Source organism: Pithys albifrons, chromosome Z (genome assembly GCF_047495875.1).
Source record: "Pithys albifrons albifrons isolate INPA30051 chromosome Z, PitAlb_v1, whole genome shotgun sequence".
NCBI lineage: Eukaryota > Metazoa > Chordata > Aves > Passeriformes > Thamnophilidae > Pithys > Pithys albifrons.
The window spans coordinates 69,982,306-69,998,597 of record NC_092497.1 but is presented as its reverse complement, the minus strand read 5'-3'; the positions used below and the strand labels follow the sequence as shown (position 1 = coordinate 69,998,597).

The 16,292-nt window shown below is 36.9% G+C and overlaps 1 protein-coding gene across 5 annotated transcripts in view; it reads right to left on the bottom strand.

Moving 5' to 3' along the window:
• Positions 1-443: 443 nt before the first annotated feature.
• CCDC171 (coiled-coil domain containing 171) overlaps positions 444-16,292 on the bottom strand; it is a 150,466-nt gene continuing 134,617 nt past the window's right edge. For all 5 annotated transcript variants that reach the window (XM_071580374.1, XM_071580377.1, XM_071580378.1 and 2 more), the window contains one exon: positions 444-751. In XM_071580374.1, the coding sequence (XP_071436475.1) occupies positions 606-751 (146 nt within the window). In that variant the 3' untranslated portion in view covers positions 444-605. The remainder of the gene's footprint in view (positions 752-16,292) is intronic.

Here is a 16,292-nt window from a genome sequence, read left to right as displayed (position 1 = left end):
TCATTTCTGTTTTGCACAACCTGCTTAAAGTTTGCAACTAAATGCTTGTCTTCAGTTGAGCTGACAAGAGAAAAGAGGGGGCTCAGTGAACCATGGCAGGGCTGCCATGAAATGACAGGAATCATTGGCATACATTTCAAATAGCTCTCTCAATCCTATTAAAGTATTGCAGTCCTGCTTTAAAATGGACAAGTATGAAACAACTTTGATAGATAGAGACTAAAATGGCTTATTGATTTTTTTTTTAAGACTGAGGAAAATTACCCAAAATGTGTCATTCTTTAACATTTAAAATATACTACATAAAAAATGAACAACTGAAATAAATAAAAGTTAAAAAAATAACTGCTCCAGTATGCAAAGAATGAGAAACGCAGAAATGTGATCATACAAATGCACATTTTCATAAAAACATGAAATTTATATCAAAAAATACATACACTGAACTACAATTCAAAGGTGGCAACAAAATTACATTTTAATTGCATCCTTTTGCATTAATACAATTTTTCCCTTCTAAAAGGTTATTGATACTAAGAATATGAAAATCCATTTTCCGTTGTTCTTCTGGGATTGGATGTGACATCCAGGCTTAAGAAACAGATTTAAGACAGAGAACTGTCTCTGTTTTGCATAACACTGTAGGTTGAGTCAGGTTCAGCTTGCAATGTCAAAAAATCTGGGACAGAACCATGGGCAGGCTGAATATCTTGCTTGGACCCACATTGAGGTTTGAACTTCCTCTTGTTTCCTGGAATGAAAAATGAAGAATAAAAAACAAAACAAAAGAGAATCCACATTTACTGTTAAATACTTTTCACAAAGGTAGGTATATGAAGTATCTGCAAGTGTTTGCTTCTTGTTTTAAACACTTATTAAAAATACATGGTACCTGACTACCTATAGTCATCTTTAATAAAAAGAAACAAAAGGACATTATCTCAGATATTCTGTACTAGTAAGTGTTAGAAAATAATAGCCTACTTTATTTGAAGTGCTAGAAATACTTACAGAGAACTTTCACCCTTGTTCATTATAATTTCCAGGTGTTTTTTTTTAATCAAACAAACAAACTTTTTCTACAGTCTCCCTGTCACTATGATTAGGAAACATACCGTGCTAACCATGGAAGGTATTCACTTACTTTTAAATATATTTTACCATCAATTGAAATCAAACACTTTATACTCTTCAAATGTTATCCTGTTAGAAGATGGTCAGAGAATATACACTGAATGCACATTGATGGGAACATGATTTATATTTTAATGAATCTCAACATTCAGTCAAACAGATAAAAGACTAGACTGGTTAAAATTCAACATTAAAGAACTTCCAGTACCAAAATATCAGGCATCCTACTTTGAAAGTTTATGGATAATATCAGTATATCAGCATTAATTATTACCAAAAAATATTAAAGAAGAGATTCCATGTTCCCTTAATCAAACTTAAGAAAACCCAATGCCTTATTGTTCTTCTACCCTTTACCAATTCTTTGTATAGCTATGAAAATAACAATCATTTCATCACAACATAAAATATGGGAAAACATCACCAAGCATAATTATGGAGAAAAGAAAGTTAACATACTGAATGACTGTTACAGTAATTTGAGGTTTAAAACACACTCTCCTCATCAGTTAAAGTATACACACACACACACACACACACACACACACACACACACACACACACACACAGAGGCAGAAACACATATATACAGATTGGCAGATTCCAATACACATACTCATAGGTATCCAGAGAGAAGCTGAAGGCTGTGTGTATATTCATATTTCAGTAAATCCACTCTCAATCATATGTATAAAGACACATTCATAAGAGATTCCTCTTTCCTCTGTTGCTGGAGAAAAATCAATTGTTGCCACTATCACCTACTTCAACAGTTCCCTTTGATATGGACTCTTTTGATTACCTAATTCACTACATGCTATATTGCAGCTACTGTAAACAACCAGATCTTGATTAGCACTCATAAAGCAGCAAATTTAGATGACTGTTTTCAAGTTAAAATGAGTTTTTCTAAATTAAAGAGGTGATGAGGATGAGATAACCAGCAGGATAAGCAAGTAATATCTGTAACACTCTAGCTTTTCAGTCCTTCTGGGCTTGACTCTAGAGTGAGAACCACTAAAACCCCAAAGCACAAATAAGATTTACTGCATTTGTACCAGTGGAGGTGAAATGAGATCTCAGTGAAGGCTATTACACCAATTAACAGTCTGTTATTTATACACTTTAAGCATATGACCACATGGACAAAATTATCTCTAAAATAAGAATCATTCATTAAAAAAATTATAATATTGAAATATGCAAATAACTTTTGATGTTCTAAAAACATTTCTGCATGTAAAAAAAAATCAATAAGATATAAGTGAAACAGGTTTCACTCTGGATAACAAATATTGAAGACAAATTTAAACATATTGGCTTGTACTGCTTTCAACACCTCAATTAAACAGCATACCACAAGAGTAAAAAATCATATGTTATGATTACAGTCTCATATTACTGTTTTGCAAGCTGTAGTGAGGGGTTTTTCTTGAAGAATACAGCATCAAAATCCCAGTGAGGAGATAAGAGATCAGATTTCCTTTGAGAGTTGCAAAAAAAAATGTATGAAACTTACTGCAGCAAGTCAATAGACTATGTTACAGTAAAAGCTTCAGTGGTGGGTTAAAAAAGGCCCTGGTTTAGTTATCCAGATCCCATGCTGACTTCTTACAAAGAACAGAATACTAGTCATTTAATAGAAGGGAAATCAGATTTAATAGCAATGGGATTCATGTAAAAAAAATTCTGACTGGTTCTCATAAGAACTGTTTTCATCCAATCTCATTATATACCCTCATGATGAATAAGAAAATAGACTTCTATAGGTTAGAAAAAAAAACATTCAGAACTGTTATAACACTCATTGCTTGAATACATACCTTTACACAGGAATTTTAAAGGCAGTTATAATTTCCCCAACAGATCTCTTTCAACATTATTGTATTTACACACCTCTCTAAAACATGTATTAAATTGACAAACTCAAATGACTATGACAGAGCTCTGATGATAATCCATCATATAAATATGCATTTAGGTAATTTTTGAAAGAGGAGTTATGTACCTTAAATAACTTGTCTGTTCGGGTAAATCTTTAGCACAGCACTTTTGTTTACCTGATAAGCGGTACATGACTCCATCTGAATTCTAACATTTCATGAGGTGAAGATAGAGATATTAGAATAGATATTTAGGACATATATGTCTAGCAAAAGTAAGCTTTTGAAATACTTATGTAATCTAGTAATTAGTAATGTCCTATGTGCATAACTACAAACCATGATTTCCCAAAGACTAAACCATGAAAATTTAGTCTGTGTTATGGAATAATTGCTTTCTAAACCACAGTTAAATCAATCAATTTTTTACTATTACACGTGAAAAAGATATCTATAACAGTTCTTCTGCCCAGTTTCTCTGTGACCAACCTACAATTATATTTAGAATCCAGTTTAAAGGTTGTCTCATGATATGTGAGCTAATTTACAACATTTGAAACTTATAGTGGGTTGCTTTATTATGACGATATTGTGAGGAAATATTTTAATACCATCACGTGTTATATTCTTATCTATGTTTTTATTGTAATGTCAACTTGTCCTGGTCCAGCAACGGAGACCACTGTGTGGGTGTGACCAAAGCTGTGTATTCTACACCCTCTACATCATTTCTCATGAACTGTTAACAATGGACCATTTGCAGCAGCTGCCCTGAGCACATCTGACCTCTCAGGATGTAAGGTGGGTGTTAATGAAGCCTGTCTGATGGGAGCTGTGGTAACTCCCCTCTGGGGAGTCCTTAGCACCTCCACACCCATCCTGAGGGGGCATGTCTGCTAATGGGTCATCAATGATTCCAAAAATACCCGATGACTCACAGAGTTAAACAACATGTTGTGGAACTCCCCACCCTGGGGGAGGTACTGGGTGTTCCCATCTGAACCTGAGAATATTTAATCTTGGGGGATTTGGGACTTCTGTTGCCACTCGTCAGATCCAGGGGAGGACCAGAACCTTGACAGGAGGAGACCACCGCTCTTGACCAAACTGCAACCATCACCTGCCCCAACAGATTTCTCACTTCCTTTTACTTTGGACTTGGGGGGAACCACATAAGTCTCAGCACAGTTGCTAACAAACCCCATTGTGTTTGTGCCCCGGGGTGCTGGGCTATACTTCTGGGGTTTGTGGGTTAAAACCAATTTCTCTTTGTACCATTGCATTTATTATAATATTGTTATTAAATTGTAACTCTAACTTATGATCTCTTTTGTGTTGGGTTCATTTATCCTGTCGCTTTACCTTTAAACCAGCACACAACTACCCAAAAGCATTATGTTGTGATCAAAAATGTCCACTTTGTTTTTGTATATCCACCCTTCTGGAATAATATGTACAGTTGGACACTTTAAATTAGAAGACCATGCACATGTTACTACAGTGGTGCAAATGGATAATTACATAAAGAAATAAACTGTTAAAGGCATACCCTTCTATTGTAGTAGAATTTTAGTCAGAGCTGAAGGTGCAAATCAGTCAGATAGTTTCAGTCTTCAGAATCAACATGAGGATAATTTTACTGGACAGCAATTTTCACTACAATACTGCACTATAACTTTTCAAATGCTCTCAACTATTCGTATATTTCAAACTGCTTTCAACTAATTTCAAAGGACAGTAGCATCAACTTGTCTTCTGCATTCTTGTGACATGTAACGTGTTGTAGTATTAACAAATCAGAATAATAAAAAGTGATGATATTTTTGTGCTGTAAGGCTTTTGGGTTAAGGAAGCAGTAACATTTGGCTTCAACTGAGGTAAGAAAGCCATGAAACTGCTTAGAATCAGAACAGAAAAATTACCAAATAGAAGACAAAATAAAAGGGCATAAGAATAATACTGAATATAAGTTATGGCGGTTCCCTGCATGAGGATGTAGACGCAGTAACAAAATCACTGTTAAATCTTCAGACAAATTAAAGACGATTGTTGAATTACAAGGCCAAAACTTGATCTGGAAATCACCAGATTACAGGAGTGAGGATAGGTGTGTGAGGATGTCTGACAGCAAAGAGAAATGCAGAGGGAGGATCAAGCTCTTCAGTATTCCAGCAACCCCTAAAATCTCTGGAAAGGCTGTATCACAATCCCTCAGGAATAGGAAGAGGTGCACGTTAACCACAGATACAGAGAATGGCGGAGGGAAAGTGAGAAACAGTCAATGTATTTCTCCACAATTGATTTCTGATATCCAATCTTTCACCCTAACTCTAGAACACATAAATACAATGTAATACCAGTAGATAGCAAACCAAACAGCCAATAATATTTTTTCAGCTTCCCCCACCTATACTATCCTTGCAGCTTGCATCATTTCACTGCAGCAGCAGCAATTCTAATTGCTGAAGAAAGAACCACTGTCTTTGATAACCATTTTGCAGCACTTATGTGGAAAACCTATTTCTCTACAATGAAAGATGCACATTGTCAGATCATTCAAAACCTCCTACTCAGAATGCTGTTTCCAAAACTAAGTTGCCTTTTGCCAGACAATGCCATGGTCTTTCAGTATGCCACTTTTTGTTTCTGTGAAAAGTAACTCCAAGAGCCAGTTCTTAATCTCAGTGAAATAAATAAATAAAATGCTAGAAAGTCATGCTTAAATGGAAAATACTGCTTGAGGATATCAGTGTAATACAGTGTTACTTACAGACTTTTTTCAAAGCAGGAATTTATGCTGGCCAAAATGGGAAAGTTTGTTTCCCATGTCAGCGATTTTGCAATTCTGTATGCTGAGGCAATAGACTATAATGGTGCTCTGACACAATGTAGGAAAACAGTAAATTTCAGTATAAATTTTAATTGCTAGCACTCCTGCCTGGATTCTGCAAACCATTTGATATCAGAGAATAATTCAATGAGCTGCCAGCTCATTGCATATTAAGTCACAAAGGTAGACATACAACACACTTTGGGTGCTGCTAGCCAACAATACTAATGGGGTTTTTTTATTATCAAGAATTCCCTCTTCCAATTTCATGACTTCTTAAACAAACATGAGTCTGAAGTATCTGGAAATTATAATTATTACAATTTTTTCTTACTTTTCTAATGCTATAGTATTTAATGCATTCAGTGAAATCACATTGTAGAAGCTCAAAAGAAATTAAGAGAAAAGCTTCATTATATATTATATTTGTTTTTCTACAAGAAAGTCCTGTTTTATTCAAACATATTTAAACATGGTATGTTTGAGGAACACTCAGGATTGGATGGATTATCAATCAGATGAACACCTTATCTTCAATGCTTTGTTGGCTTAAAGACAAATTACTTGGTTTGCATTGCTAATTTTGGTGTTTTCTAAATATAATAGGCAAAATCCATACACAGCCTATACAGTTAGTCTTTGTTCCAGATGTTTCATTGAAATACACAAGGAAGTCTTCCATTTTCAAGTCAAATTCTCTGCTCTGACCAGTAACACCAAAATTAGCTTAACAATATAGTGCTCTTTTTATTTTCTATGGTGAAATGATCAGTCTGTTTTGATCTCAATCTCAATTGCTAAATAGTTTGTACTCTTTGCCCATGCTGCCTAACAATGTACTTCTCCCTTCTCAAGAATAGAAGTAACTTTTATTTATTTGTTTTGAATCTGAGTAGCTAACCCAAATGATTATTGCTTTACTTTGTGCTGCATGCTGCAAACAACACCCAAAGGTACACCGTGCACTTACTATTGTGACAGCGCTCCATGTTTTGCAGAAGTGTGTAAGACTGTCGACTGTCACTATCTTCAACTGATGCTTCTCTTGCTTCCAAGAAAGGCTTTCCAACTATGTTAGCTTTGCCACAGCTTCTCATTGCCTCAGATCAGCGTCTCTCTCTCTCTCATGGTTCCCTTTCAGCTCTTTCTTTCTAGCAAGAAGGGGAGAAGTGGACTACAACCAGAAACTAAAAGACTCATGACATCATGCTGAGGCACCAGTTCATGAAGTAGTCCTCCCCACTGCCTTGCTTCTGCCAGTGATAGTGGGAAAACAGTCCCTATCCAACAAGTTTAAGTGTCAAACTTCATATTCTCTTGAGAAATGTATTCAGCTATCAGCTGAATTCCTAAACAGTGTGACAGTCTGATGTAAGCCCTCAAAGTTGCATCTGAGTTGCGAGTATACTGCCGTTCTAGCAGAAAAAGGGAAAAAGTATATTTACATTCATTTTGCCAAACATTAGCATCTTCTGTCCAATCATTTGAATGCAGAAGTGTTAGGAGAAAACAGCTTAGAGAACAAGGGTTGACACACAGTGTGAAATCTTAAGGTGCTTGAATGCAATGAGGGAGAAAGTGAGACAGAACCACATTTCATCTCCCTAACTGTGCTACAGTCCACATGAACTTTGTGACAGGTCTCTGTCTCTCAGCCACACTTCACTAGCTTCTGCTGACATTCAGCTGTCAGACAGCAACCCTTTACCATGCCCCTAACATGCTCTACAGCTTCACCCAATTAACTCGCTTTCACTTGACATTGCAGCAAAAAGCTTCATAATAGGTGGTCAAGGTGCACAGTGTCTGCTTGCCCTCTAACTGCTCACGCACAGCAAAATGCTAAGCTACTTTTCTTTTTGTCTGTTTGCAATGAACTGGTGAAACTACAATTTAGGCATTCTGCTGCTAAATGGGACAAGGACAGCAGACACTTGCAAGCAGCACATTTATATATCTTTTACCAAAGACTACTTTTAATGCAGAATCCTATTGCTAATAATCATAAACATTTGGGGAAAAAAACCCAACACTGATTCAGTAATACTTCAATCACTTTATAATTAACAAAAGTATACTGTATCAGCAATTTGGATTTAAGGGAAAAGAGGGGGAAAATAATTATTTCCAATAGTAACACTTCACAACATAAAGGAGGGAGGTCTAGAAAAAACAAAAGTGTCATTATGATTCAGCTTTATTGTATTAAAGAATATTTAGGCATTCAGAAGATTAATATTTGCTATGTATTTCTGCCAAATATGCAATATTTTTGAGGAATAATATTCAGAAATATGAATCTATGTAGCTAACAAAACAAAGGAACTATTAAAAAATGGAAATCAACATTTTAGGATTCTCCCGATAGCTTACATAAAAACAAGAACAAACATGGAACTCACTTACTTTGCAGACAGATGCCTTGAGAATACTCCAGTTTGTTCACTACTTCTCTCAAGTATATTTGTATTAAATATACAGAGTTCATCAGAAAAGACCCTTAAAAATTCAATATGTATTTAATAAGTACTGATGAAGCTCAAAGAATCTTTGCTGAAGAGGACTGAGCACTGGTGTCTGAACAGTGAAATTAGGAGAGCTACTATAGCAAATTCCTTCTGGTGGCCTTATGGGTTTCAACAACCACAATTCCAAGAAGGCAGGACACAAAGTCTATCCACAAAGCAATTTCAGATTCTGGTTTGCTAAACTACAGCAAGTTCAGATAGGTTATGGGACCTGTTTCCTTTCCCAGCATATTTACCGACAGGGACAAGTCTCCTTGCAGTTCTCTTACAAAATCTTTGAAAGGACATTTTCTTTCTGCACAAGAAATCTGATTTTCTTAAAGAGAAGCAGATGTCCAGGCTGTAAAAAATGGAAGATCCCGAGAAGCCCGAAGCATGAAGGAAGGAAAACAAAAAAGAAAACACATTGATTGCAGTGTAAAGCAGACAGGAATTTATGGCAAGTCATAGAATCAACTTAAATTTACAAAACGTGGTGAAAAGCAGCAAGTCATAAGGAATAGTAACTTTTGCACAACTCTGGAGGAGGCTGCTGTTGCAAAAATGGCAGTTCTGCTGCAACAAAAACAAATGTAGTGAACATCTCACTGAGATTCCACATAGAAAAATGGTATTTCTTAGAATTAAAGTGTCAGGGACACACATGGCCTCTTAGCAGAGAATATTATTGCAGATCTCTCAAAAAGTTTGTAGACGGACAAAAAGTTATTTCCGTTCACTTGGCTGTGAGAATATAATCTGGTGCTGTCCGTAATCTTGAAGTGTCGAGGGACATGCTGATTTCAAGAACTGACATCCTTTACCAGTCTAACAAAAAGCAGATTAATGTTAGCTCTTCAGAGACAATGGAATTAGGAGCATGAACTGGATACAGGCACGCAACCTATCTGTACCTATTTGAAAAACAGACTGACTGGAATCTGTTATCCAAAATATGAACACTTGCATTTTGAGTAAGAACACCTGCATTTGTATGAGCCTACAGGCTAAGATAAATCTCAGTTAATCTGAATAACTGTATTAAACCAAGTAGTAGTAGTAAAATAATCCTCTAATGATTGAGCAAAAAATGACTAATATATTCTGCATGTTTGGAAGTGAACTATTATTAATGCAAATTCAGTTTTCTCAAAATGAAAGTTTATTTTTAAAATCATCAACGTATTAGTAGAACAAAGGGTTCCACCCTTTAGCACTAGCCCATGCATGTACATTTTCTGGAGAATCCAGAAGTGTAGATGCTGCTGCCTCCCAGCCAAAATCCTGGTAAGGGCTCCATCCCACTCCCCCATAAATTAGATGAGAAAAAGATTCAGCAGGATGAGATATATTTGGCTCCCTGTAGTTTAGGCTAGTTTTCTAACTTTTGTTTGCTTACCCAAGGCAAGCACTTCAGTGTTCATTTGTCCACAGTAAAACCTAGTTGAAGTAACTTCAGGAAGCAATTAATCTTTCTCCCACAGATTACACACAACATCAGAGTTCTAAAGGGTAGTTTTATAACAGTAATGGTCAGGGAAAACAGTTGGCTTTCCAGACGTATTGCTTATAAAATATCACTTGATATCTGAATAGCTTAGAAAAAATATTTTAGGCACAATTTCAATTGATGGCTAACATGTAGGTCTTTCATACATGCAAGATCCAAATTACACTATCTGGCCAGGGAATCAAGCTTATCAGTTATAAACAACTTGAGTGTGGGTGAACTAGGTTTACTGTCCCTATTGTTTTTGGCCTAATTTTTGTACACAACTCTACTTCAGACTAAAATTAAGTTTAAAAATCTAACAATTAATTCAACAGAACTTTTTATCCTTACTAGATTTCTAAGCCTCTTAGCTCAGACCTAGATCATCACTTTCTGAAAGGCTGAACGTCTAGTTTGAGTAAGTCCATTAGGCAAACAGAACCAATACTTTCTGCATACCAATCATATTTTATGTGAATAAATAACAAAAAAAAAGCTAATGGAATTTCTTCCTTTTATATATATAGGCAAATGAGTGTCTGAAAACACAGAGTTAAAAACAACAAAAAAACCCAGCTTAACAAAAAAAAAGACACCATCACCACCACATGGAACAGTATAAATAAACAAATTAAAAAATGGCTCAAAACCCAGAAACCACCAACACATGCAACACTCCAAACTTTCATCAGGCATGTGAAGTTTTTATCAGAATTGTCATGAAGAACTTATGGGGAGACCTGGAGATAGTTTTTTTCAGCTTTTTGGTCTGCAAAACAAGAAAGGTGTTAACACAATTTAAAAAAAAAAAAAAGAGAACAGGGATATTTCAGCAATTTGGTGTACCTTGTACATTCCAGAATTATTGAGTTCCTTCACTCAGAGTGACTAATTTGATACACTTGTCTAAAAAATCTCATATTTAAAGTATAGTAAACCTCAGTAAGTTATTAAATTAAACTAGAAATATCTAGAGCAATAGGATATTTTGACATATACAAATTAAACTGGAGGACTTCAAGTGTCAGAAAGCTTTGCAAAGTCCTGGTTAAGTTATAATATATACACAAGCTCCCAAAAAGAGTGCAATGGATTTAATAAACCCTGTGAATGCAAACTTGATGTCACACAAGCTATGAAAGACTAATAGGTTCTTGGCTATAAGCATATAACCACCATACAAGCTGACCCTTCTGTGATCAAAGGAGGCCTTCAGTACCTAACAAAAGCTGAAAAATTAGTGAATTATTTCATTATTGTAGTTATGGCCTTCCGTGGACATATGTGTCACATCACCTGCAACAATTAGATAGGACAAAAGGCTTTCAGAGTACTGGTGAACACGCCAATTTAAAAGAGAGGCAAGTTGTGCAATGTCAGCTCTCTGGTGACATTTACTGAGAGAACTATGGGTTCATGGGCCAATTTCAACTGAGACCCAGATCTAAAAGTGTGGTGTCTTAAAGCAATATGACTTTAAAAGCTCTGTAACCACTTGTTTAACAAGAGGAATTCCCTTAGGAATTGAAGTTACACCATCTGAAAAGGATGAAATGGAATCACAACATCATTATAATGTCACTGCTTTCCTAATATTATCACATGTAGCAGGAAAACTCTGCTGATGATTAACCACACTATTCTTGCCTGTATTTTAAGTAAATCCTGTTACTTAGTGTGCATTGCAAAGGTACCTTCCCTTCCATTAGAATACTAAAAAAGGAGTGAATTGATTGCTTCACAAAAAAAGGATCCTTCCTTTCCAAAAGGTGGCATTTCTGAAACAAGTCAACAAAACACTCAAATTTCCCCCAAATGGGGAAGGGAAATTATAGTTTAAGAAGCACTTTCTAAACCACTTTCTTTAACTGAACTATTACACAAACTGAAGAAAGTAAGTGTTCTTTGAATAACCAAGATTATTATCATAATAACATAATAACATCCTTTCAGGTTGACAATGAAGCTATTTACCTTACTGAGTACTCATTTCAAACTCTTAAAATTTGTTCAATGAGTAATTTATTCAACAGGCCAAACTGTTTCACAGAGTCCAGTCACTGCAGAAAATGGTTCCTTACTATGATCAACCAGAGAACCTACGCCTTTGCTACACAACGTTGCACAGTATTCCATGAAAAGTTTTTATACATAATTTTGACACAACAACAAATAAATAAATAAACAGATGTTGGGTAAATATCAGAGAAAGAATTGGTCTTAACCCACAAAACGCAGACGTATAATACAGCACCATGGGGCACAAACAGACTGGTGCTCATTAGCCCCTGTGCTGAGCACCACATGGTCTCCCTGAGTCCAAAGTAAAAGGGAAGGAAAACCTGTTGGTGAGGATGATGGTTGCAGTTTGGTCTAGAGTGGCAATCACAGTCCTGTTGAAGTTCTGATCCTCCTCTGGATCCAACGAGTGGTACCAGAAGTCCTCAAACCCCAAGATTATATACGCTTAGGTTCAGGTGGAAATGCCCAGTACCTCCTTCTGGGTGAGGAATTTCACAGTAGCAGATTTGCTCTGTGATTCATGGGATATTTTTTGAAACCGTTGATGGCCCACTAGCAGACATGACACCTCAGGCTGGATGTGAAGGAGCTAATGACTCCTTGGAGGGGAGTTATCATGGCTGAGTCACTGATGTGAAGACAGGAACACCCGCTAATCTCACAGGTTCCTTTTACACCCAGCTTGCAGCCTCAGGCGTCAGGTGTGCCCTGGGCAGCTGCTGCAAATGGTCCGTTATTAACAGCTCATTAACAATGATATGGGAGGGTGTAGAATACACAGTTTGGGTTATCAATTATCTGTCTTGGGTTGAGCTGGCAAAATGCCAACTGCCCAATACAGAGTCAAAGTGTCCCTGCCCCCACAGAGAAAAGGGAAAAAGGAAAAAAACCCTGGAAACTGAAAACAGTTTTAAACTTAAACTAATTATATATATTTATATAGAAAAAAGAAAATGAAAACAACAATATAACACACACTTACAAGTCAGATATAACAAAAAATAACTCCCCATCAAACACAAATCCCACTATTTCAGCTACATCAGTCCAGAGAACTCAATCCCTGAGACTCAAGCAGAGGGAAAGCCTAAGAACAAACATTTCACTTCCCTAAGATAACATGGTGGTGAGCCAGTGCTCTGGGCCTGGGCCTCCATCCCTCCTGGGACAGCACAGTGTGCCCTCCTGGGACCACAGCTTGAAGGAACTGCCTAAGCCACTCCTACTCCACCTTTTATATTTTGAGATGATGTCAGAATATGGTATAGATACCATAGGCCAGTAGTGTCAGCTGTCAGCTGGCTCAGCCCAGCTCAAGTCAGCTGATAGTCTCAGGCCTACTCCGAAATCTAAAGCCTAAATTTAGGCCTACACCTAGCTAAACCCCTAACACACAGACAGAGTGATAAACTGGTCCCACTGTAACTAGGACCCACATTTTAAAGATTTGGTTTTATTTCATCTCTCACATTAACTTTATACTTAAAAATACAAAATATAAGCAAATGGAAGCAGGTAAACACATGTATGCTCAGACAAAACCCCCACATTACTTGCAAAAATGTCACAGATAGGAATGGAAAGGTTTTTTCACAGTTGAAAAGAATGGAAACATGCATAATTATAGAATACAGGGGAAGAGAGCATGAACAAACCAACAGAAAAAACAATCTGATCTCATAAATTCCAGAAAAGCACAAAATACAGTAGACAGCTCTGGTCTGCAGCTACGCTTCCTTAATGCTCTCACTATCTTCCCTTGGCCAAGGAGGATTCCCTCTCTGCTGCATGGATTAGTGAAGTGAGTTCTGAGAGTAGAGATGTCTGCTGTGGTACCTACGATGGAGACAATGCCTAGCCTTGTGCTGTCATGACCTTTCCCCAGTCTGTCCACCAGAAGCAGAGACTAAGGGAGAGCATCAGAGACAGTTGTCGCCTGCAGAGGGAAGTTTGCCTGCTAGCTGGCACCAAAGGTTTTGGTGCTGTTGTGCTATGCCTTAGCTGGGGCTATGACTGTCTCTCCGCCTTCCAGAGAATCAGAAACTTTTAATCATGAGATTTTGCTTTACAAAACTTAAAGTGTGTTATTATTTTTTCTTAAAGGGTGCATGCAACATTACCCATGCTACACTGTAAATTGAGGCATGCTGCACACAGATGCAGGGTAGCTGAGAAAGAGGCAGACCCCTGGCAACACTGCCCTAGATTAAATTCTTTTCTTCACTGTAATCTAGGCAGCAGTATAAAGTAAACAAGAAACTGCATGAAAGACAACAAAAGTCCTTCCATCAGTCATCCTGAATCCACAGGTTAACACCTACGCATCTTGGAATATTTATAAAAGTTAATGCCTAAAGATCAGCACTGAATTTCCTCCTTATAAAAAGTGCTTTACATACTTAACTTGAAACAAAACCAAACAGGTGTCAAAACAAGAAAACAATTATTCATAACAGTATACGTTCTAGGATCTAAATTTAAAATGCCAAGACAATATCAAGAAGATGACAGACTGGATCGCATGGATTCATTGGCCATTTAAGTATCTGAGCTAGACTCATTCGGACACAGCTACACTTTAATCCATTCCAAAAATTTCTCAGTGATTTCAGAGTCTCAGAACAAACACATATTCCCTTTATGTTTAACCCGCAGTTTAGCAGGGAATAATAGAAGCTTCCTGGTTCTCTTTCTTGAAATAACTTCTTCAAAAAGGAGGAGGAAGCACCTTCTGGCCTGAGTAAAAGTCCTTGAGTCTGGAAAGAAGTGAATTTGTCTGCCTTTGTACAGAATTTTTCTTTTCTTCTATAAAGCCAGTAAAATTGTGTCCTTGGCTCTGTTCTTTTGTAAAAACGTTTTCCCAGGGTTAAATGTCCTGGTCTATAATATCCAGTTCTGAAAATAACAGCCTGTCTAGCACTCTGAATACTTTTATTTCTACTGCAGCATTAACAATATATGTAATAATATATGAAAGTTTCTTTTAATTTGATGTGCTGGAATTGTTCCTTTCACCAGTGTGGAAAGAAGGCAAAAGAAACAGGGGTGTGTGGCAAATAAAGAAAATACATGCAGCGGGTGAAAAAACCTCAATGCATATTACCAATGAAACACTTTTCAAAAGACCCCCACAAAGGTGTCCTAATAAGGAAAATGGCATCACATGCCTGTCTCCCAACCCACAGCAAGTGAGACCTTTCTGCAACATTCACTTTCAGGAAAACCCATATACCATTTTGCAAAGAAAATAGAAGACCAGCTTCTTCCAGTATTTCTCCTTCAAAAACTGAACAAAATGAAGTGCAGGCATTTACTGCCTTGCTCTCTGCTAATCTGCTGCAGGCAAAGAATGAATGCATGACGATTTGTTACATGACAAACTTGACCTACACTTTAGACTTGCCTCCTTATTCAAATCATTAGTTTCTCTAAATCCACTTCCAATTAGTTGCTCCTGGAGGTACAATTGTTGCACTGGCCTGCATTTAGGATAAGAGATGAATACAGCTTTAGGTTCCAAGTGTCTTGTTTTCAGTCCTGGGAACTGAGGACCCTTGTTTGTCAGCTGGTAGTTCCAGTACCTCACTAGAAACATGTCTAATGCCATAGAAATGCAAACCATGAAGATAAAAAAAAAGGCAAGGAGATTGCCTTCCTGAAAACATGACCCTCCTTTTTAGGACTCAGCCAATGACTTAAAGATTTGCTTTGTGCTTAGTATTGGAACAAACCTGCGGTCATTTAGGGACTTCATGGTTTCCATTAAACTGCACAGCATGGACATGTGGAATTTCAGAGCAACTGTGAAGTGAGAATGTAGTTCTTGCTTTTCCAAAGTACTGACCTCTGCCGAGAATTAACACCCACACACATTCACTCACATTCCTTAGCCAATTCATGTTATTAAAGAGACTTGAGAAATACACCAAACAAAGAATAAAAACAAGGCAAACCAAACCAAAATCTAACAAAAACCGAACCTATCCCACCTAACTCTCTTTCTTAAGTACTGGAAAGTAAAATAGCAGAAGTGGAAATGTAATGTTTGAATGTGGCAAACTCATTGTGTCCCTCTACAGTGTTAACAGCACTAACCCTGCAACTGAAAACCCAAATTATTGGAAGCCACCTAACTACCCAAACATTTACCTCTCTGCAGGTGTAAATACATGGACCTAATAAGCCTTCCCACTGTGAAAAGTTACTTAAATCATATTAAAATATTAAAAACTATTTAATGAGCTTTTTTTCCCCTAAAGTAAATTGAGTGTGTGCCTTAACCTGCTTCAGGCAAAGGAAGTTTCAAACATACTGGTTTTGAAACTAGCCATTATTTCCCATGTTGCAAAAATGGCAATTTTATTTCCCAACAGCAAATGAAACTGTCAGGAAAATTTAGATGCAATAAAATTGGGTGGTTAAAC